The sequence below is a fragment of the Piliocolobus tephrosceles genome, chromosome 1 (assembly GCF_002776525.5).
Source record: "Piliocolobus tephrosceles isolate RC106 chromosome 1, ASM277652v3, whole genome shotgun sequence".
In the NCBI taxonomy this organism is placed as follows: domain Eukaryota; kingdom Metazoa; phylum Chordata; class Mammalia; order Primates; family Cercopithecidae; genus Piliocolobus; species Piliocolobus tephrosceles.
Window position 1 is genome coordinate 154,816,669 of NC_045434.1, and position 22,757 is coordinate 154,839,425.

The window sequence follows — 22,757 nt, forward strand, 5'->3', positions numbered from 1 at the left end:
TTCCCACTACTTGGGAGGCTGAGGCAGAAGGATTGCTTGAGCCCAGGGAGGTCAAGGCTGCAGTGAGCTGTGATTGCACCACTGCACTCAGCCTGGGCAACGGAGTGAGGCACTGTCTCAAAAAAAACAAAGAAGTCAATAGTCAATAGTCCATTTACTTCATTTCTCTATCCTTAGCAATTTGCTTGGCACATAACGCATATTCAATAACTTTCTGTTTGTGTGTTTAGATGTCTTTTCTAATTATTCATTCAGTTAACTTTACAAGTATTTATGGAGTACTTACTATGTGCCAGGCATTGCGCTAGCACACGTGTGTAGATACGCACGCACACCTCCTTGTGTTTTACTGAAATCCAAACAAGAAGACCCTACTCACTGCATTTGGTTCTCACACATACCACAGAGCTGAGGCTGGGAGTTGGAGTCCCGTTCCTTCCAATATATCCTGTAATGGAGGAGGCAGCCCATTTGCTCCTGGACTGGAATGCTGTTCCATGAAATTAAAATGCTCCCCTTTTCCTCTGTGATGGCATTAATATGGGGGCCACTCAGTGGTGCTGTAAAGTAGGGCACAGGAGGCTTCTGTCACCCTCCAAATCCAAATCATTAAAGCAAAATTTGGCAAAAGGTTCCAAGACTCACCTTTGTGCTTAGAGTTACCCAGGATGGAGCTGCATCCTCCTTGATCCTCTGAGAGTGCATACACACGGATTTCATAACAGGTGTAGGGTTTTATGTTCTCTGCAAGGAAAAGGGAATTCCCTTAACAGCCGTGCCATTACTGGTGAGTCACTAAAGGCAGCCTTTTTATTATCTGATACAAATGCTTTCAATGTGTTTCTTGCCTTTTCCTAGTTTAAAGATGGTTCAAGCACAGTCTGAACTGATGACCTATGTTACAAATTCTCAACATCTGATTTGCCATGACGTTGGCTTCTGGAAGTGACTGCTCCCAACTTCAAAGGATGAGATCAACCAACCAACCAACGAACCTGAGTTTCTTTCCATATAAACAAACGATATCACCGTGATTAAGAAGGAGACAAAAGCTATTTGAGTTCCAACACAGATTTAAATATAACCACACACACACAGACACACACACACACACACACACACACACACACCCAGACTGCTTTTGAAACAAACCAAACAACTTGCCTTCAAGAAAAAAAACTTTTTGATTTCTACAAATAAAGCATTTGCAGTTTACAGGAAAGTGAGGCTGGAATTTTGCAGGCATAGAACCTGAATGGCTTTTCTGATTCCGTGATGCTTACCAAGATCTGACAGGGCAGATGACACACTCAGGCATAACTAACCAGGGTGCTCTGGGTGCAATCCAACCCCTTGTTACCCCACCTCCTCTCCCTCTATGTTCCAGTTAGATTTCGGTTGCCTCCCAGCCTGGAAGATTTAAAAGGTACTTGGGAATTGTTAATGCTCCTTCCTGGGTTTTAAACGGCCACACTTTCAATTTTCTGTCAGTCATGAAGCTTATTGGCAAGTCTTTCTTCCCCGCCAGAATTCCTTATTTCCATGAATCTCAGATTTCTACTGCTTGTGAACAAAGGCCCCTTTAATAGATACCTCTCCGGATATACTTTTACATTTCAAATGAACATTTAAAGGAAAAAGAGATAACTCCTACTAGGTAACTATAGTATCAGGGAGGCAAAGTAAGGACCCTCTCCAGTATTGATTAATGCCCAGCCGATAGGTAGCCAGGGTCCCCTACACTGACAGTTGATTAGGGTTTAACTTTTTTTTTCAGGAAGAATAATTTTATATCATAGAATAATTTATTAAATTATGTGTGTTTTATATGAAAATCCATTGCCCATTAACTATTCCAGCAAATAGCACATAAAACTCAGTTGCACAACCAGTGCTGTCAGAAGAGACCATGACAAGATCAGAACACATGCCATGGGTAAATTCCAATTTGAGTTCATGAACCAAGTGAAGTGGAGAAAAGGACACAGTCAGCTTAGTATGGTAATCCAAAGACTCCTCGTGGGTGGGATTGACACCAAGAAGCCCAAAGGGCAACATGGAATATGAAATCATATTTCATGTGGGAGGGGCCAGTGAGTAGCTTTCAGCCCCCAGTGCCTGGCTGTTCTGCCCCTAGTCATGAAAGGGGCCAACCAACCACTGCCTTATGGAGGCATGGGAGTTCCAGATAAGCTCATTAGGCAGACAGTTCCCTTGTATTTTGCCATCCAAAATGTGAATTCAGGACAGAGGCCTTGGAAACTGCTGCATTAGAAGCTGTGGTTTATTTTTGTGAATGGCTCATCTTTAGTGGAGGAGAGAAGACAATGGCTTCGGAACTCAGCTGACATTTCCCTTTCCACCAAGAGTAGAGCCCTCATAGCAAGCTTGTTCCCCAGTTCTGACCTCAGGAACTCCTATTTTACTGGCTGATTCTTGTATGAATACTCCCTAACAATATCTGCTCCCCACCTCAAAACCTTCAGTGGATGAAGCCCATACTCCTAAGACTTTTTTTTCCTTTCTAGAGTCTGGCTGCAATTTCCAGACTCATTTCCCCCCACTCACATACATACATACATACCTAGTACCCTTCAGCAAAGTCCCTGCCCCCATGTTTATAAACCATCACTTCGGTGGTTTTTCTGCAGAAAGCTAATTTCACCTCGTAAGTGTGGGAGAAGGCAAACATTCAATGACTGGTAACAAGGAAGAAGGCAAAAGAGGGCGGAAGAGGGCCCCCAACAACTCTAGGCGCAGGGAAGGTTTTCTAGACACCATGATGTTATATATTTGTAAAAGGAGCGGCTCTATATGGTCAGAAGCATTTTCACCCAGACAGAACAGGACTAGTCTCTAGCCTAGCCTCCCTCAACCTATAAATCAAGAGCTGGGCTGTATTCTGGCCCACTCCAAAATGCCCAAATCTGCCCCAGCCAGATGCTGGGAAAAGGCTGGTGAAAATCAGTAACAGTGAGTGATTTTACTGACTGGGGGGGGCCACTTTGAATTAATAATAACCATGAATTGTTAAAATAATATTTAAGTGTTTATTTCCAGACTGTAATATCAACATAAACTAATACCTAACCAAGTGTTTCCAAGCAGGAGAACAACTTTAATAAAGTCATTTTATTCATTAGTATATAGATTTTTTTTTTGATGGAGTCTCACTGTGTCACCCAGGCTGGAGTGCAGTGGCGTAATCTCGGCTCACTGCAATCTCCATTTCCCTGGTTCAAGCAATTATTCTGCCTTAACCTCCTGAGTAGCTGGGATTCCAGGCGCCCACCACCACGCCCAACTAATTTTTGTATTTGTAGTAGAGATAGGGTTTCGCCATGTTGGCCAGGCTGGTCTCGAACTCCTGACCTCAGGGAATCTGCCCACTTCCGCTTCCCAAAGTGTTGGGATTACAAGCGTGAGCCACCGTGCCCAGCCTAGTATATTGATTTAATTCAAATGAATATTATTTCTAAAGTGCATAAAGACACTTATTTCACTAAGTATGGAAAACATCTCTCTTGCCATATAGTTCAAACTATCCCACAGGGATAAGTCCTAATACAGCTTATAATAATGTTTACAATTTCATAGCAGCTTAAAGTTTGGTAAATGCTTTTTCTATTCACTTTCACCTGATTTGATGGGCATAACAGTCCTGAAAGAAAACTGGTTCTACTGCAAAAACTCTAGGGACAGGGAACACACTGCCTTGAGAGGTAATCGATTGTCCCATTAGAGACCATCAAAGGCAGGACACTTCTTTTTCAAAATTGAGCTGATAGCTACTTCTTTTATAATTTCCACACAGGGCTTTAGTTTTTCTCTCTAGAGTAACAAAAGAAAACATACTCTTTTGTGTGTAAAGTCAAAACCAGCAAGACAGCCATCAAGCCGTCCCATTCCCATGCCCATCTAGAATTCTCTTTTCTAGGCTAAATGGTTTCCAGATTAGAAGTTCCAGGCTCCTAATAACTCGGTCATCTTCCTTTGGATGCTTACTGGGTTATGTAGGCAGCATTCTATTTAAGGGTAGTGACGAAAAATTAACCTGCTAGAACTCTGAGCAGCAAGACTGTTAAAGAGGTATGCAGTTAAGGATGGACTCATGTATTATCATGCAGTGTGCTATTTATTTCATTTGTGTAAATCTTGTCACCTTAAGCAGGGTGTGTATATCCTCCTAGACAGGTGTAATGATTGTTATAGAGACATTATAGGATTTAGAGCTTGAAAACCTTAAAATATTAGCTCTGTCTCATGTAATAATAGTAATATTGATGAGAGCTAAATTACTGAGCCCTTAAAATGTATTAGGCACTGTTCAAAACGTTTTCCATGAAGTAATTCAGCTAGTCTTCACAATAACCCAGTGAGGTAGGTAATATTATTGTCCTACTTTTTCAGATGAGGAAACTGAGGCACAAAGGGGTTAAGTAACTTGCCCTAGATCACACAGACAGAGCCAAGACTCAAACTCAGGTAGTATGGCTGCAGAGCCAGAACTTTAAACCACTGATTCAATTCAGTGCTGAATTTATGCTTAACAATGACATTAAGTTCTGCCCAATCATTTTAATGTATTTTCAAATGCGTCCTCTCACTTGATTCTAACCACTGACAGATTAGGAAACTGAGGATTAGAAATACCAACTGTCATATAGATAATTCTGGATTTATTACTACACAATAAGTAGCAGAATTGGGAATGAAGGATTTCCTGGTTTCCTCATTTATACAATGACCATACCAACTCTTACGGAAAAGGATTGCTTTGAGAGTTATTAAATAAATGAATTCCCCACACAGTTAAGGATGGCCTCATGTATTATCATGCAGTGTGCTATGATAAACAAAGGTGTCTATTACACTGGCCAGTTAACTTAGCTCTCAGCCATACTTGTTTGGCTCAATTATTCATTCATCTTCTTTGGCATTGTGCTAGAGATATGGATTTTCCGTAAATAATAGAGTTTTTGGTCAACCAGTTGGTCATTTATGTCTGCAGTGGAGTCTTCTAAAGTGCTGCTGGATGGACTCGAGGTCATCAGTCTCTCTTATCATCTAGCCACCTGTAATTGAAGGCAGGGTTCTGGCTCTTCTCTGCAGTTTCCCCAAACAAATGTGAACTTAGTAACCCTCCAGAAGGAAGGTAAACGATTAGGTACCTGAAATCAGAGCAGACACATTGTAAGGGGGACTCCGCAGCCAGTTTAGAGGGATCTGTGTGTCGTCCTCTGGATGGAGCTGTCTCCATTCCACCACGTACTCCTGAACAGCAGAGAGATCTTTCCTGGGAGGCTGCCAAGTCACCAGAATGTTGCCCGTGCTCTCTGAGTTTGCAGAGACCTGGCGAGGAGCTAACAACCCTTTATCGGGCAGAAAGAGGAGAAACAAAATTAAAAAAGAGGAGGGATAAAGATTTAAACAACAACAAAAAGAGCCAAACAGCTTATCCCAACGAAGTTTTTGGAAGAATATCTACTTACTTTTAAAGACTTTGGAGTCACGGATTTAAGTTCATTCCATTTCTCAGTTCATGGAGAACTAACAACATCAGCTTGTTCAAACATTACATAAAATGTCATGTGCACAATTATTTTCCCCTTCTTCTTCCATTCCTTTCTCTCTCTTTTCTTTTCTTTTTTCTTTTCCTCCCTTTCCTTCCTTCCCTCCCTCCCTCCTTCCTTCCTTCCTTCCTTCCTTCCTTCCTTCCTTCCTTCCTTCCTTCCTTCCTTCCTTCCTTCCTTCTTTCCTTTCTTCCTTCCTTCTTTTTCTCTCTCTCTCTCTTTCTTCTTTTTTTTTTTTTTCTTGAGACAGGGTCTCGCTCTGTCACCCAGGCTGGAGTGCAGTGTCATAAGCACAGATCACTGCAGCCTCAACCTCCCAGATTCAAGTGATCCTCCCACCTTAGCCTCCTGAGTAGCTGGGATCACAAGCGCATGTCATTACACAGATAATTTTTTTTTTTTTTTTTTTTTTGTTTAGACAGAGACAAGGTTTTGCTACATTGCCTAGGCTGATCTCAAACTCCTGGGCTCAAGTGATCCTCCTGCCTCCACCTCTCAAAGTGCTTGGATTACAGGCATGAGCCAACATGCCTGGCTCCATTCCTTTTTCTATTTCTATGGCCTCAAAGGTGCCTAATCTTTGTGAATATATTAGGCATCTTTCTAATCCATCTTTCATATATTTATTTAGACAAATTCCTATCCTTGAAATTTAGTGTTATTTTGTGCATATGTGTTGAATTTTCATGAAATATATTGGGAGATAAATCTAATGCTTTTTCTTTTTTTCACTCAGCATTATGTTTCTGCGACATAAACATCCTGCTGCTATTATGTAAATCCGACTCATTTTTTCATACTGCTACCTAAACCCTTAATTGTCCAATAATTGAGTGACAAGCAGGAAGTTCTTTTGGAGTGTTTGCAAACACAAACAAGGATGCAATGAATATTCTCTTGCATGTTCTCTTGTGTGCCTGTGCAAGAATGTTTCTGTGTTTCTGGATATATATGCATAGAATTGCTTGATTATAGAGCAAATTCACATATTGTTTTACAAAATACTGCCAGATTTATCTCTAAAATAGCCAGTTGACATTCCAGCAAGAAAAGCATGCAGGCTCTCATTTCTCCACCAATATACCAGAGTATTCTCTGATTTTCTAATTTTTATCAATCTGGTATATATAAAGTGGTATTTAATTGTGGTTTTATTTTCATTTTTCTGATTTTTTTTTTTTTTTTGAGATGGAGTCTTGCTCTATCTTGCCCAGGCTGGAGTGCAGTGGCACCATCTCAGCTCACTGCGGCCTCCGCCTCCCAGGTTCAAGCAATTCTCCTGTCTCAGCCTCCCAAGTAGCTGGGACTACAGGTGTGTGCCACCACACCCGACTAATTTTGTATTTTTAGTAGAGACGGGGTTTCACCATATTGGCCAGGCTGGTTTCAAACTCCTGACCTCAGGTGATCCACCCGCCTCGGGCTCCCAAAGTGCTGGGATGACAGATGTGGGCCATTGCACCCTGCCATTTTTCTGATTTCTTATGAAGCTGAGTTTCTTTTCATATATTACTAGTTATTTGACGTTCTCCTTCTGTGAACTGCCAATTCATATACTTTACTCATTTCCATTGGGTTTCCTGCATTCTCTCTGATTTGCAGACAGCTTTTTGTATTCTAGATTTTAGTCTTAACTTACCAGTTTTCAACAGTATCTTACCCTAGCCTGTCAACTCTCTGATAACTTAATGACACATATATAGCTACTTTGATGTTGGTAAATTTATCCATGGCTTGTGTACTTTACGTCTTATTTATGAAATCCTTCTATTCTAGGGTCATGAAGATACTCAACTACCTTTTCTCCTATTGGTTTTGTTTTACCTTTCACATTTAGGTTTTTAAATTCAAATTCAACAAAAGAGTTTTTTTTAATGGGGGAGAATAAATTTTACTATTTTTCCACCTGGTGAGTCAATTTTTCCCTATGTCATCACATTTGGCATCTCATCCCTGTCATATACCAAGTTTCATATAATCATGGGTCTGTGTCTGGGTTGACCACTTTACCAGAAAATAGTGTTCATGTTACCAGGCTTTGTAATGTCTGACTATTTGGTCAGTGAAGTCCTTTCCTTTTTGCTCTTCTTTATTTTATTTATTTATTTATTTTGAGACAGAGTCTCCCTCTGTCGCCTAGGTTGGCATGCAGTGGTACAATCTTGGCTCACTGCAACCTCCGCCTCTGGGGTTCAAGCTATTCTCCTGCCTCAGCCTCCTGAGTAGCTGGGATTACAAGCGTGTGCCACCATGCCTGGCTAATTGTTTGTATTTTTAGTAGAGATAGGGTTTCACCATGTTGGCCAGGCTGGTCTCCAACTCCTGACTCAAGTGATCCGTCTGCCTCAGCCTTTCAAAGTGCTGGGAATACAGGTGTGAGTCACCATGCCTGGCGCTCTTCTTTTTTTCAAAATGGTCTTAGATATTCATGAAACTTTATACTTCCGTATAGCTTTTAGCATCTGTTTGTCAGATTCATCTTCTATATCATTTAATGGAGTTTTAAAAATTCCTCCTTAAAGTTTCTATGTGTTCTTTGTTAGGTTAATTCCTAGACCCTTTGTACTTTTTTTTTGTTTTTTTGAGACGGAGTCTCGCTCAGCTGTCCAGGCTGGAGTGCAGTGGCGTGATCTCGGCTTACTGGAACTACTGTCTCCTGGGTTCAAGCGATTCTCCTGCCTCAGCCTCCTGACTAGCTGGGATTACAGGCACCTGCCATCATGCCCGTCTAATTTTTGTATTTTAGTAGAGACGAGGTTTCACCATGTTGGGCAAGCTGGTCTTGAACTCCTGACCTCAGGTGATCCACCTGCCCCGGCCTCCCAAAATGCTAGGATTACAGCCATGAGCCACTGTGCCTGGCCTTTTTTTTTTTTTTTTTTGAGACCATCTCACTCTGTCACCCAGGCTGGAGTGCAGTGGCATGATCTTGGCTCACTGCAACCTCTGCCTCCTGGATTCCAGCGATTGTCCTGCCTCAGCCTCCCCTGTAGCTGGGATTATAGGCATTCACCACCACGCCTGGCTAATTTTTGTATTTTCAGTGAGACGGGGTTTCACCATGTTGGCCAGGCTGGTCTTGAACTCCCGACCTCAAGTGATCCATCCACCTTGGCTCCCAAAGTGCTGGGATTACAGGTATGAGCCACCACACCTGGCCAATACTTTTGGTTTGCTCTTTAAATGGCATTTTATTTTCCACTACTTTTTCTACTGCTAATCTGTGTGCGTTATTCTGGCAAACCTACTAAACTAATAATTTGTCTACTGCCCTTGCTGAATGTTTCGTGTAAATAATTTTATTAGCAACACACTTAAAACATATCCTTTTTACAATCTTTGAATTAAATTCCTTATTTCCTTTTTTGGTTCCTATCTTATTGCAAGTTTTCAAGAGAACGTGCCTATATCATTTTCTTGAGATCATGTATGCTGCATGTTTTTGGTAGAAAGTCTTTAAAATGCTAAAAAGTTTTCTTTTATTCATAGTTTTCAGAGTTTTTATTTTTATGAAATACATTTATTTATTAAAGTTTTTTTAACTTTTTTTTTTTTGACATCTGGTAAAAACATATCCTTTTTTTTCTCTCTTTCAGTTCTAATGTGATAAATTACATGGATACATTTTTCTGATATTGACCCATCCTTGTATTCTTGGGATCAACCCTACTTGATCATTCTGTAGTTTTCTTTTTTGAATGAGACTTTTGAAAAATAGACTTGATTTTTTAGAAACAGTTTTAGGTTCTAAACAGAATTGAGCAGAAGGTATAGAGATATCCCATATACCTCTGTCCCTACATATGCACAGCCTCTCCTAATATCAAAATCCTGTATCAAAGTGGAACATTTGTTACAATCAATGAACCTACATTGACACATGATTATCACCAAAGTTCATCATTTACATTAGGGTTTATTCTTGGTGTACATTCTATGGGTTTAGGCAAATGTATAATAACATGTATTCACTATTATAGTATCATACAGAGTGGTTTCACTGCCCTAAAAGTCCTCTGTGCTTCATGTATTCATCTCTCCCTTCCTCCACCCTTGGCAGCCACTGAATCCTTTATCTATAGTTCTGCCTTTTCCACAACATCATATATCTGGAATCATACAGTATGTAGCCTTTTTTTTTTTTTTTTTTTTTTCGGGGGGACAGAGTCTCGCTCTGTCCCCCAGACTGGAGTGCAGTGCCGCAATCTCAGCTCACTGCAAGCTCCGCCTCCCGGGTTCATGCCCTTCTCCTGCCTCAGCCTCCCGAGTAGCTGGGACTACGGGCGCCCACCACCACGCCTGGTTAATGTTTTGTGGAGACGGGATTTCACCGTGTTAGCCAGAATGGTCTTGATCTCCTGACCTCGTGATCCGCCCGCTCAGTCTCCCAAAGTGCTGGGATTACAGGCGTGAGCCACCGCGCCCAGCCGGTATGTAGCCTTTTCAGATTGTCTTCTTTCACTTTGTTACATGCATTTAGGGGTACTCCAAATCTTTTCGTGGTTTGAGAACTCGTTTGTTTTTACCACCAAGTAATATTTAATTATCTACAAGAGCCAACATTTATTTATCTATTCACCTACTGAATAATATCTTGGTTTTTTCCCCCCAAGTTTTGGCAATTGTAGACAAAACCATGTAAACATTCATGTGCAGGTTTTTGTGTGGATATAAGTTTTGAGCTCATTTGGGTAAATACCAAAGAGTGTGATTGCTAGATCATATGGTAAGAGTATGTTCAGTTTTGTAAGAAACTGCCAATTTCTCCAAAGTGGCTCTTCCATTTTGCATGCCCATTAGCATTGACTGAGAGTTTTTGTTACTCCACATCCTTGCCAGCATTTTGTGTTCTCAGTGTTTTAGATTTTAGCCATTCTAGTAGGTGTATAGTGATACCTCATTGTTGCTTTAATTTGCAATTGTCTAATAACATATGATGTTGGTCATCATTTTACATGCCTATTTGCCATCTTCTTTGGTGAGGTGTCAATTGCATCTTTTGCTAATTTTTGATTGGTTGTCCCTTTTCTTATTGTTAAATTTTAAGTGTTCTTTGTATATTTTGGATAACAGTGCTTTATAAAGTACGTCTTTTGCAAGTATTTTCTGTAGTCTGTCTTCTCACTCTCTTGATAGTGTCTCTCACAGAGCAGACATTTTTAATTCTAATGAAGTTCAGCATACCAATTCTTTCTTTCATAGATCGTGTCCTTGGTCTTGTATCTAAAAAGTCATTGCCATACCCAGTGTCATCTACATTTCCTCCTATGTTATCTTCTGAAAGTTATATAGTTTTTCATTTTATAGTTAAGTCTATGACGCACTTTGAGTTAATTTATTGTGAAGAGTTAAGGTCTATGATTCATTTATTTTTGCATATAAATGTCCAGTTTTTCCAGCACCATTTGCTGAAAAGACTGTCTTTGCTCCATTGTATTACCATTGTTCATTTGTAAAGATCACTTGAAGAGAATTATGTGAGCCTATTTCTTGATTATCTATTCTATATCGTTGATTTATTTGTCTATTGTTTCACCAATACAGTGGGTATGAGGAGACATCCTTGGTTTGTTCCTTATCTTAGTGGAAAAACTTCCAGTTTCTCATCATTAAATATGATATTAACTGTAGGGATTTTGCAGATTTTTTTTATCAAGTAGATGAAATTCCCTTCTCTTCCTAGTTTGCCAAAAGTTTTTAATCATGAATGCATGTTGGCTTTTGTCAAATGCCTTTTCTGCATCTATTGATATGATCATCTGATTTTCTTCTTTAGCCTGTTATATAATGAATTACATTATTTGATTTTTTCTTTTTTTAAAATTAAAAAAAAAAGTAGTGACAAGGTCTTGCTATGTTGCCCAGACTGGTCTCAAACTCCTGGGCTCACACGATCCTCCCACCTCGGCCCCCTAAGGTGCTGGGATTACAGGCATGAGCCACCATGCTCAGTCACATTAACTGATTTTTAAGTATTGAACCAGCTTTGCATACCTGGAGTAAATCCCACTACACTGGTCATGGAGGATAATTTTTTTTCATATATTGTTGTATTTGATTTGCTAATATTTTGTTGAGGATTTTTGCATCTATGTTCATGTGAGATACTGGTCTGCCATTTTTTTTTTTTTTTTGTAATATTTTTGGTTTTGGTATTTGGCCTAATAGAATGAGTTTGGAAGTGTTTTCTCTGGCTTTATCTCCTGGAAGAGATTGTAGATAATTAGTATGATTTCTTTTCCTTAAATATATGGTAGAATTCACCAGTGAACTCATCTGAGGCTGGTTCCTTCTGCTTTGGAAGGTTATTCATTATTGATTCCATTTCGTTAATAGGTATAGACCTATTCAAATTGTCTATTTCCTCTTGTGTTAGTTTTGGCAGATTGTGTCTTTCAATGAATTGGTCCATTTCATCTAGATTGTCAAATTTGTGGGCACAGAGTTGTTCATAGTATTTGATTATTATCCTTTTGATATCCATGGGATCAGTGATGAGAGCCCCTTTTTATTTATGATATTGGTAATTTTCATCCTCTTTCTCTCTTTTTTTTAGTTAACCTGGCTAGAAATTTTATAAATTTTATTGATCTTTTTAAAGATTCAGCTTTTGGTTTCATTAATTTATCTCTTTATTCCAGTTTTGAATTTCATTTATTTCTGCTCTGATTATTATTATTATTACTACTTGCTTACTTTGGGGTTATTTGATCCATTATTTTTTTAGTTTCCTAAGGCAAAAGCTTAGATTATTGATTTTACACCTCTCTTCTTTTCTAATGTATTCACTCAATGTTATAAATTTTCCTCTAAGCACTGATTTTGCTGCATTCCATAAATTTTGATGTTTTATTTTTATTTTCAATTAGTTCAAACTATTTCAAAATTTCTCTTGAGAAATTGGTCTCTTATTCTTTGACCAATGTTTTATTTAGAAGTGTGTTGTTTAATCTCTATTTTGGGATTTTCCAGTTATCTTTCTGTTACTGATTTCTAGTTGATTTCCCCTGTGGTCTGGGAGCAGACAGTACATGATATCTATTTTTAAAAATTTGTTAAAGTGTATTTTATGGCCCAGAATATGGTCTATCTTGGTGAAAGTTCCATATAAGCATGAGAAGAATGTGTATTATGCTGCTGTTAGATGAAGTTGGCTACAGATATCAATTATGTTTAGTTGATTGAGGATGCTGTTGAGTTCAACTTTGTCTTTAATGATTTTCTGTCTGCAGTCTTTGTCCTATCTGCAGGATCTGTCCATTTCTGACACAGTGGTCTTGAAGTCTGACTATGATAGTGGATTCATCTATTTCTCCTTGCAGTTCTATCAGTTTTTGGCTTATGCATTTTGATTGTTGTTAAGTCCATACACATTAAAGATTGTTATGTTTTCTTTGAGAATAGACTCCTTTATCATTAAGTAATGCTCCCAGTTACCACTGATAACTTTCTCTGCTTCGAAGTCTGTTCTGTCTGAAATTAATACAGCTACTCCAGCTTTTTGGCTAATGTTATCATGGCATATCTTTCTCTATCTGTTTACATTTGCTCTATATGTGTCTATTTTAAAATTTATGTATTTATTTTGAGACGGAGTCTCCTTCTGTCTCACAGGCTAGAGTGCAGTGGTGTGATCTCAGCTCACTGCAGCCTCCGCCCTCTGGGTTTAAGCGATTCTCCCGCCTCATCCTCCCAAGTAGCTGAGATGATAGGCGTGCACCACCATGCCCAGCTAATTTTTGTATTTTTAGGAGAGACAGAGTTTCACTATGTTGGCCAGGCTGGTCTTGGACTCCTGACCCTAAGTGATCCGCCTGCCTTAGCCTTCCAAAGTGCTGAGATTACAGGCATGAGCCACACTGCCAGCCTATATGTCTATATATTTAAAGTTGGTTTCTTATAGACAACTATAGTTGAGTCTTGTTTTTTATCCACTTTGACTGTTTTGTAATTGCTGTTTTTAGTCCAGTGATGTTCAAAATAACTTGATGGAGTTGGAGTAATGTGTACTACATGTGTTACTATTTTCTATTTGTTGACTTTGTCATCTATCCCTTGTTTTGTCATTCTTTTTCTGCCATTTGTGGTTTTAATTGATCAGTTTATATGATTTCATTTTCTGCCCCTTTTTAGCATATCAGTTATATTTCTTTTAAAATGGTTTTTAGTGTTTGCTCTACTGTTTGCAATATACATTTACAACTAATTCAAGTACACTTTCAAATAACAATATACTGCTTCATGAGTAGCAGAAATACCTTAAATAGCAAAATAATCCAAAGTCCTCCCTCTTATCCCTTGCTGGGATTCATTGCTATCATTCATTTCACTTATATATAAGCATGCATAAGCATTTGTAATACACAAACATATGTAATCAAATACATTGTTACTATTGTTGTTTTGAATAAACTGCTGTTAGGTCGATTAAGAATAAGAATAATTGACCAAGCGCAGTGGCTCATGGCTGTAATCCCAGCACTTTGGGAGGCTGAGGCAGGTGAATCACCTGAAGTTGGGAGTTCGAGACCAGCCTGACCAACATGGAGAAACCCTGTCTCTACTAAAAATACAAAATTAGCTGGGCGTGGTGGCACATGCCTGTAATCCCAGTTACTAGAGAGGCTGAGGCAGGAGAATCACTTGAACCTGGAAGGCAGAGGTTGTGGTGAGCTGAGATCACGCCATTGAACTCCAGCCTGGGCAACAAGAAGGAAACTCCGTCTCAAAAAAAAAAAAAAAAAAAACAAAAAACAAAGAGTAAGAATAATTGGCTGGGTGCAGTGGCTCACGCCTGTAATCCCAGCACTTTGGGAAGCCGAGGCAGGTGGATCACAAGGTCAGGAGATCAAAACCATCCTGGCCAACATAGTGAAACCCCCGTTTCTACTAAATATACAAAAATTAGCTGGGTGTGGTGGCACGTACCTGTAATCCCAGCTACTTGGGAGGCTGAGGCAGGAGAATTGCTTGAACCAGGGAGTTGGAAGTTGCAGTGAGCCAAGATCATGCCACTGCACTCCAGCATGGTGACAGAGCGAGACTCTGTCACAAGAAAAAAAAAAAAAGAGTAATTAAAGTTTGTATTTTACCTTCACTTATTTTTTCTTTGATGTTCTTCCTTTTTCTATATAGTTCCAAGTTTCTGACTTATCTCATTTTCCTTCTCTTTGACAAACTTCATTTCACATTTTTTGCTAGGCAGGTCTACTGGCAACACATTTATTCAATCTTTATCTGGGAAGTCCTTATTTCTCCTTCACTTTTGAAGGATAATTTCACAGGGTATAGACTGCTAGGCTGGTGGGCTTTTTTTCTCTCAATACTTTAAATATTTTACTCTACTCTCTTTTTGCTTGCATGGTTTCTTTTTTTTCTTTTCTTTTATTTTTTGAGACGGAGTCTAACTTTGTTACCCAGTGGGGGAGTGCAGTGGCATGATTTCGGCTCACTGCAACCTCTGCCTCCCAGGTTCAAGCAATTCTCTTGCATCAGCCTCCCAAGTAGCTGGGATTACAGGCACATGCCACCATGCCAAACTGATTTTGTATTTTTAGTGGAGACAGGGTGTCACCAAGTTGGCCAGGCTGGTCTTGAACTCCTGACCTCAGGTGATCCACCCACCTCGGCCTCCTAAAGTGCTGGGATTACACGTGTGAGCCACCGCGCCCGGCCTGCATGTTTTCTTTGAAGAAGTTAGATGTAATTCTTGTCTTTGGTCTTATATTGATAAGTTTTCTTTTTCCTGTGGCTTCTTTGAAGAGTTTTTTTCTTTATCTTTGATTTTCTGCAGTTTGAATGATGTATGTAGGTATAGTATTTGTTGTGGGTGGAGGGTGCCATTTACCCTGTTTGGTGTTCTTTAAGGTTCCTGGGTCTGTGGTTTGGTGTCTGACATTAATTTGAGAAATTCTCATTCATTATTGTTTCAAGTATTTCTTTTATTCCTTTCTCTTTTTTTTACCTTCTGGTATTTCCATTATGTGTATGTTATATCTTTTGTAGTTGTTCCACAGATTTTGTATGTGCTGTTATTTTTTTTTAGTCTTTGTTCTCTTTGCTTTTCAGTTTTAGTGGTTTCTATTGACATATCTTGAAGCTTAAAAACTCCTCTCCCAGATATGTCTCTTTTACAAATCACCCATCAAAGACATTCTTCATTTGTTACACTGTTTTTGATCTCTAGCATTTCTTTTTTGATTCTTTCTTAGAATTCTAATCTCTCTGATTACCCTGCCCATCAGTTTTTGCAGGTTTTCTACTTTAACTGTTAGAGCCCTTAGCATATTAATCATAGTTGTTTTAAATTCCTGGTCTGATAATTCCAACATCCCTGCCATATCCAAGTATGGTTCTGATGCTTGCTGTCTCAACAAACTGCTGTTTTGTTGTTGTTTGTTTGTTTTTTGCCTTTTAGTATGCCTCATAATTTTTTGTTGAAAAGTGGATACGATTTACTGAGTAAAAGAATATGCAGTAAATGGGCTTTTAGTAATGTGGTAGAAAGGTGTTGGGGGAAAGGAAGCATTCTATAACCCTGTGATTATATCCCTTTTTGTGAGCCTGTGCTTCTGGACTGGGAACTTGCCAGTGCTTATCAGTTTTCGTCCCTTAAGTGGGATAGGATGGCTACAGTGGGCTGGAGTTGGATATTTTCCTTCTCCCACCTAGAAGAATAGAGGGGATTGGAGTTGGGTATTTCCTTTCCCTCCACATAGAAGGCCAGACTAGGATGGAATTCTATGGTTGGTTAGGTTCTGATAAAATTCAGGTTGGTTAGGTTCTGATAAAACTCCAATAGTTTAGCCCTGTTAAAACCGTTTCCTTGGAGGGCAGGGCTTGTTAAGAACAGAATACTCTGCTGTATTTTTTTTTGAGGTGGAGTTTCACTCTGTCACCCAGGCTGGAGTGCAGTAGAGTGATCTTGGTTCACTGCAACCTGCGCCTCCTGGGTTCAAGTGATTCTCCTGCCTTAGCCTCCCAAGTAGCTGGGATTACAGGCACGCACCACCACGCCTGGCTAATTTTATTTTTAGTAGAGACAGGGTTTTGCCATGTTGGCCAGGCTGGTCTCAAAACTCCTGACCTCAAGTGATCGGCCCGCCTTGGCCTCCCAAAGTGCTGGAATTGCAAGGCATGAGCCACTGCACCTGGCCAACTCTGATGTATTTTATAACGGCTCCTTTTTCCCTCCCACTGAGAGAAACATGGGAGATTTTTCTGATACTCACTGCGAGAACCTGATCAAGCTCCATTTATTTATTTATTTAATTTATTTTTGCTCCTGAGATAGTCTCGCTCTGTCACCCAGGCTGGAGTTCAGTGGCACCATCTCAGCTCACTGCAACCTCTGCCTCCCGGGTTCAAGTGATTATCCTGCCTCAGCCTCCCAAGCAGCTGGGATCACAGGCATGCACTACCATGCTGGCTAATTTGCATTTCTAGTAGAAATGGGGTTTCACCATGTTGGCCAGGCTGGTTTCGAACTCCTGACCTCTAGTGATTCGCCTGCCTCAGCCTCCCAAAGTGTTGGGATTATAGGTGTGAGCCACCGCACCCAGCCCCTGGTCAAGCTCCTTATGGTAAAACTCACAAAACTGTGAGGACCTGCTATGACTGATCCCCAGTGGAGATTTTAACTCTCAGATTTGTCCGTTCTGAGCCTCCAGCAATTTGTGAGTTACAGTTCAGATTTTCCTACCTCAGCACTGGTTCCCATGAAGTTTTATGCTTGGGGATTTTTGCTATGGTAATTTGTGATTCTCTGTATCTACCTGTCTATCTCTTCAATTTTCAGGGCAGTGGCTTGCCATATAGCCTCACTTCTCTCATAGGTCAAAGAAGTATTGATTTTCCAGTTTGTTGAGTTTTTACTTGTTATTATGACAGAATGATGAACTCCAAAGTGCCTTAGATGCTAGACTGGAAACTGAAAGTATCACCACTAGGTTTTGGTTTTTGTTTTTTTTTTTGAGATGCTCTGTTGCCCAGGCTGGAGGGCAATCACGCGATCTCGGCTCACTGCAACTGCCACCTCCCAGATTCAAGTGATTCGCCTGTCTCAGCCTCCAGAATAGCTGGGATTACAGGCACATGCCACAACGCCCGGCTAATTTTTGTATTTTTAGTAGATACAGGGTTTCACCACCATGTCAGCCAGGCTGGTGTTGAACTCCTAACCGCAAGTGATCCACCCAACTCAGCCTCCCAAAGGGCTGGGATTACAGGTGTGAGCCACTGCGCGTGGCCTCCACTAATATTTTTTTTTTTTTTTTAGACAGAGTCTTGCTCTGTGGCCCGGGCTGGAGTGCAGTGGCCGGATCTCAGCTCACTGCAAGCTCCGCCTCCCGGGTTCACTCCATTCTCCTGCCTCAGCCTCCTGAGTAGCTGGGACTACAAGCGCCCGCCACCTCGCCCGGCTAGTTTTTTATATTTTTTAGTAGAGACGGGGTTTCACCATGTTAGCCAGGATGGTCTCGATCTCCTGACCTCGTGATCCGCCCGTCTCGGCCTCCCAAAGTGCTGGGATTACAGGCTTGAGCCACCGCACCCGGCCAACCTCCACTAATTTTTAATACATGTGTTGAATTCACATCTCTCATTCATCAGGTTATGTGTCAATGTTCATAAGTGATCTAGGCAATAACTTTCCTTGTGTTACCTTTATCTGGTTTTAATACCAAAGTTAAATTAGTCTTAGGAAATAGGTTAGACAGCTTTCTTTATTTTATATTTTCCATAGCCACTTGAAGTAACATTGAATTCAGAATTCAGTTGTAAAACAATTTGGGGCTGGGGCTTTTTTGGAGAGCACGTTGTATGTAAATGAGTTTTTTATTGTTTTTTTTTTTTCTTTTTTTTTTGAGACAGAGTCTTGCTTTGTCACCTAGGCTGGAGTTCAGTGGCATAATCTCGGCTCACTGCAACATCTGCCTCCTGGGCTCAAGCCATTTTCATGCCTCAGCCTCCCAAGTAACTGGAACTACAGGTATGCACCACCATGCCTAGCTAATTTTTGTATTTTTGTAGAGACAGGGTTTCACAATGTTGGCCAGGCTGGTCTGGAACTCCTGGCTTCAAGTGCTCTGCCTGCCTTGGCCTCCCAAAGTGCTGGGATTATGGGCATTAGCCACTGCAACTGGGCTAAGTTTTTTATTCTTATTTCAACCTCTCTAATAGTTATTATTTAAAATTTAAAAAATATTTTTTGTGCCAATATTTTAGCTTTTACAATATTTAATGATAAGTTTATTTCACCTAGGTTTGAAAGTTTACTTTTACTAGGGGAAAATACTCTTTCCCTCTTGTTTTGCTTGGTGTTTTATTTGCATCTTCTCTCTCTGTCTTTTATCCTTATATCTTGTTCCTCCGAATTTATTACTTAAGTTCTCTCTCTTTTTAATTTTTTAAATTTTCATTTCAATTAATTTTTTTTTTTTTTTTGAGATGGAATTTCGCTCTTGTTGCCCAGGCTGGAGCGCAGTGGTGCAATCTCGGCTCACTGCAACCTCTGTCTCCTGGCTTCAAGTGATTCTTCTGCCTCAGCCTCCCAAGTAGCTGGGATTACAGGCCCCCACCACCATCCCCAGCTAATTTTTGTATTTTTAGTAGAGACAGGGTTTCACCAGGTTGGCCAAGCTGGTCTCAAACTCCTGACCTCAGGTGATCCACCCGCCTTGACCTCCCAAAGTGCTGGGATTACAGGTGTGAGCTGCCGTGCCCAGCCAGTTCTCTCTCATTTTTATTTTTATTTTATTTTTATTTATTTTTTATTTTTTTTAGACAGAGTCTTGCTCTGTGGCCCGGGCTGGAGTGCAGTGGCCGGATCTCAGCTCACTGCAAGCTCCGCCTCCCGGGTTTACGCCATTCTCCTGCCTCAGCCTCCCGAGTAGCTGGGACTACAGGCACCCGCCACCTCGCCCGGCTAATTTTTTGTATTTTTTAGTAGAGACAGGGTTTCACCGTGTTAGCCAGGATGGTCTCGATCTCCTGACCTTGTGATCCGCCCGTCTCAGACTCCCAAAGTGCTGGGATTACAGGCTTGAGCCACCGCACCCGGCTCTCATTTTTAAATGATAGTTTAGCTGGAGAAACATTTCCGGATTTAAAGTTCTTTCCTTTCTTCCATTTGAAGATATTATATTATTGTATTTTTATATGTATTTTATATTTAGACACTGACATATCTAGTGTCCTTTTGATTCTTGTTCCTTAGTAGGTGATTTGCTTTTTTCTCCCTAAATATTGTTATACTTTTTTCTTTGGCTTTAAGGTCCTCACACTTTATGATAAAATGAAAAAAAAAAATTATGTTGGGTTTAGCACTCTGAGTTCTTTCCACTTGAGATCTTATGTCTTTCTTTCACTCTGTAATATTCTTGATCACTAGTCTTTAAATATTTGTTCCCCTCCATTTTTTCCCTCTACTCTGACTCCTTTTAGATGGTTGATATAACATCTATTTCTGCTCTTTCAGTGTTTTAATTTTTCTAATCTTTCAATTGCTTTACGCATTTTTTTACACCTTCTGGAAGAATTTCACCCCTACTCTTCATCTCGCTAATTTAATCTTCAGATCAGTCCTCTCTGCTATTCATCCCATCGGCTGAGTTAGTTGTTTCAATAACTAAACTTTTTTTGCATTCTCTTAAATATATTGGAGTTTGTATGCTGGAAAAGATAGATGTAATTGACCACTCAGACAAAAGTAGAATACTATTCTAGCAAAATGTTCAAACCACATTAAGCCCTAATATGAAAAGATGTTTGAAGAATGCAATGCAACTGAAGTTTAAGAGATGGAAACAACTAAATGTATTTGTTTTCTAAATAGACAAAGTATATTAGAAACTTTAAAGGTTAAAAAAAACACTTTTGCTAGATACTATTATTTGTTGCTGTACAATACTGAAATCATTTTCTTTAATGGCCCTTTGAGGTTATTCTAATAAAATGTGCTTTTTATTTTTTTCTTTTCTTTTTTTTTTTTTTTGAGACAGAATCTCACTCTGTCACCCAAGCTGGAGTGAAGTGGCATGGTCTCAGCTCACTGCAACCTCCACTTCCCAGTTTCAAGCAATTCCTGTGCCTCAGCCTCCCGAGTAGCTGGGATTACAGGTGTGCACCATCGCACCCAGCTAATTTTTCTATTTTTTTTTTTTTTTTTTACGTAGAGTTAAGTAGGGTTTTGCCATGTTGGCCAGGCTGGTCTTAAATTCCTGGCTTCAAGTGATCTCCCTGTCTCGGCCTCCCAAAGTGCCACGGGCATGAGCCACCACGCTTGGCCTAAAACATGCTATATTTAAGAGTGAATAAGCGATCTGTTTAATATCACATTAAAAAAACCCTAAACATTCCATACTGTCTCTGTTTGGGTTTTCTTCATAACTACCTGTTTCTGATTCTCTCTTATCTTTCTAAGGATGCTTTTCACATTTATTCTAATCTTTTATACTATCTGTTGCGTTAGTTCTGTTTCCTATGATACTGGTTTGTTGCCTGTCATTCCCAGGGCGTGTGGTCTTCACATTTGTCTTGAGTTTTTCTTTTGGGATCGTGTTTTATTTTCTTTGATTGGTCAACAACCTTGAATTTTCTTTTTTTATGGGGAGAGGAGTCAAAGTACAGCTGTAGCTCATGGTCCTCCATGTATGTTTAGGGTAGGGAGGAGAGGTTTTTCAGCTTGGAAAGCTCCAGGCCAGAGACCCTGCAGTGATACAACCTGAGCTCTTTGTTCCCAGCCACCCCTTAGGCATACGTGTACCTCCAGAATCAAACTAGTACCTCTGTGGTAGGCACTACTTTTCATGACAGAATTGGGCTATTATTCTTGTTTGAAACTGTCAGGCCTGTGGGATGGGTTGCAGGAAAAAATTGCCAAAGAGTCAGCCAGCTCACAGGCACTCTTTGCTCCCAGCTCTCCTCCCCAGTGAAGTTCCAGGGCTTCCTTGACAGTGACTCTGCCATGCTCTCCAGAATTTCCTACCCCATCATAGAGATGCCTGGGCAGCGATCACAACAGGGTAACAAGGTAAAAAATTCAAGAGGACAAGTAGAAAGCTCCCTTGGTCCTCCCTGCTTCATCACTGTTCCCCACTAGGGGGAACTCAGCTATCCATATCCTATCTCTCTGCAGCAGCTTCAGGGCCAGGTTTAGTGGTAGAGGCTGTAGACAGTGTACTGGCTATCTTGTCAGGAACTGGAATTCCCAGCAATGGTTTGGTTCCTTGTCTTCACTTGCCTTGGTATTTGATATCCTAGTTATGTTATGGGCTTTTTGTTTTGTTTCATTTTTTGAGAATAAAATTTACTCATTCAGCAAGTATTTATTGAACACGATGGTTTGTAAGATCCTTTGCTGAGTATTAAGGTAAAAAAGCCAAAAAGCCTTTCTAACCACTGCTTTCTCTGGAATTAGCTAAGCAAATCAACTTGGCATTGTCTAGGGTTCTTCGGTCTCTGAGTCACCACATTTGCCAGGAACCAACCTGGAATTTCCTCTCTCATGATGTTTGCTGGGGCATGTTCTTTCCTTCAAAAGTCTGCTAACAACTCACCTTCTGCCTGTCACCTTTCCTTTAGCCTCAATCGTTCTTCCCATCTCCATTTTCACTGAGAGCTTCTGTATGAAGTTATAATGTTCAGAAGGCATTTGGAAAAAGTGCTCACCCAAGGCTGGTTTGGTTTTCCATGTAGCTCTGCCACTATTAGATGTATGATCTTGGGTGTTACTTCACCTCCTAGGGCCCCAGTCTCTGCCATCTCTATGAGCCTGTGTTTATGACTGTACTGGCTTCTGACTCTTCCTATAGTTTCAAGAGGTCTTGAGTGGAAGGGCTAGGTCTTTGAAATATTTAATACATTTTACTCGTTGGCTGGTAGGTTTAGCACACGTTCCTTTTTTTTTTTTCTTTTTGAGACAGGGTCTCTCACTCTATTGCCCAGGCTGGAGTACAGTGGCATGATCTTGGCTCACAGCAACCTCTGCCTCCTGGATTCAAGCAATTCTCCTGCCTCAGTCTCCCGAGTAGCTGGGACTACAGGCACATACTACCACACCTAGCTAGTTTTGTATTTTTTGGTAAAGACGGGGTTTCACTGTATTGGCCAGGCTGGTTTTGAACTCCTGGCCTCAAGTGATCTACCTGCCTTGGTTTCCCAAAGTCCTGGGATTATAGGTGTGAG

The 22,757-nt window shown here is 40.3% G+C and overlaps 1 protein-coding gene across 11 annotated transcripts in view; it reads right to left on the reverse strand.

The window, feature by feature from the left end:
- The window catches only part of IL12RB2 (interleukin 12 receptor subunit beta 2), a 92,637-nt gene that overhangs the window by 22,751 nt on the left and 47,129 nt on the right, over positions 1–22,757 (reverse strand). For all 11 annotated transcript variants that reach the window (XR_002731213.1, XR_002731215.1, XM_023209829.2 and 8 more), the window contains 3 exons: positions 5,172–5,372; positions 646–744; positions 402–560 (listed from right to left, as the gene is read on the reverse strand). Coding sequence is in view for 9 of the 11 variants with exons in the window: in XM_023209829.2 (XP_023065597.1) it covers positions 402–560; positions 646–744; positions 5,172–5,372 (459 nt within the window). In the remaining 2 variants the exon portion in view is untranslated. The remainder of the gene's footprint in view (positions 1–401; positions 561–645; positions 745–5,171; positions 5,373–22,757) is intronic.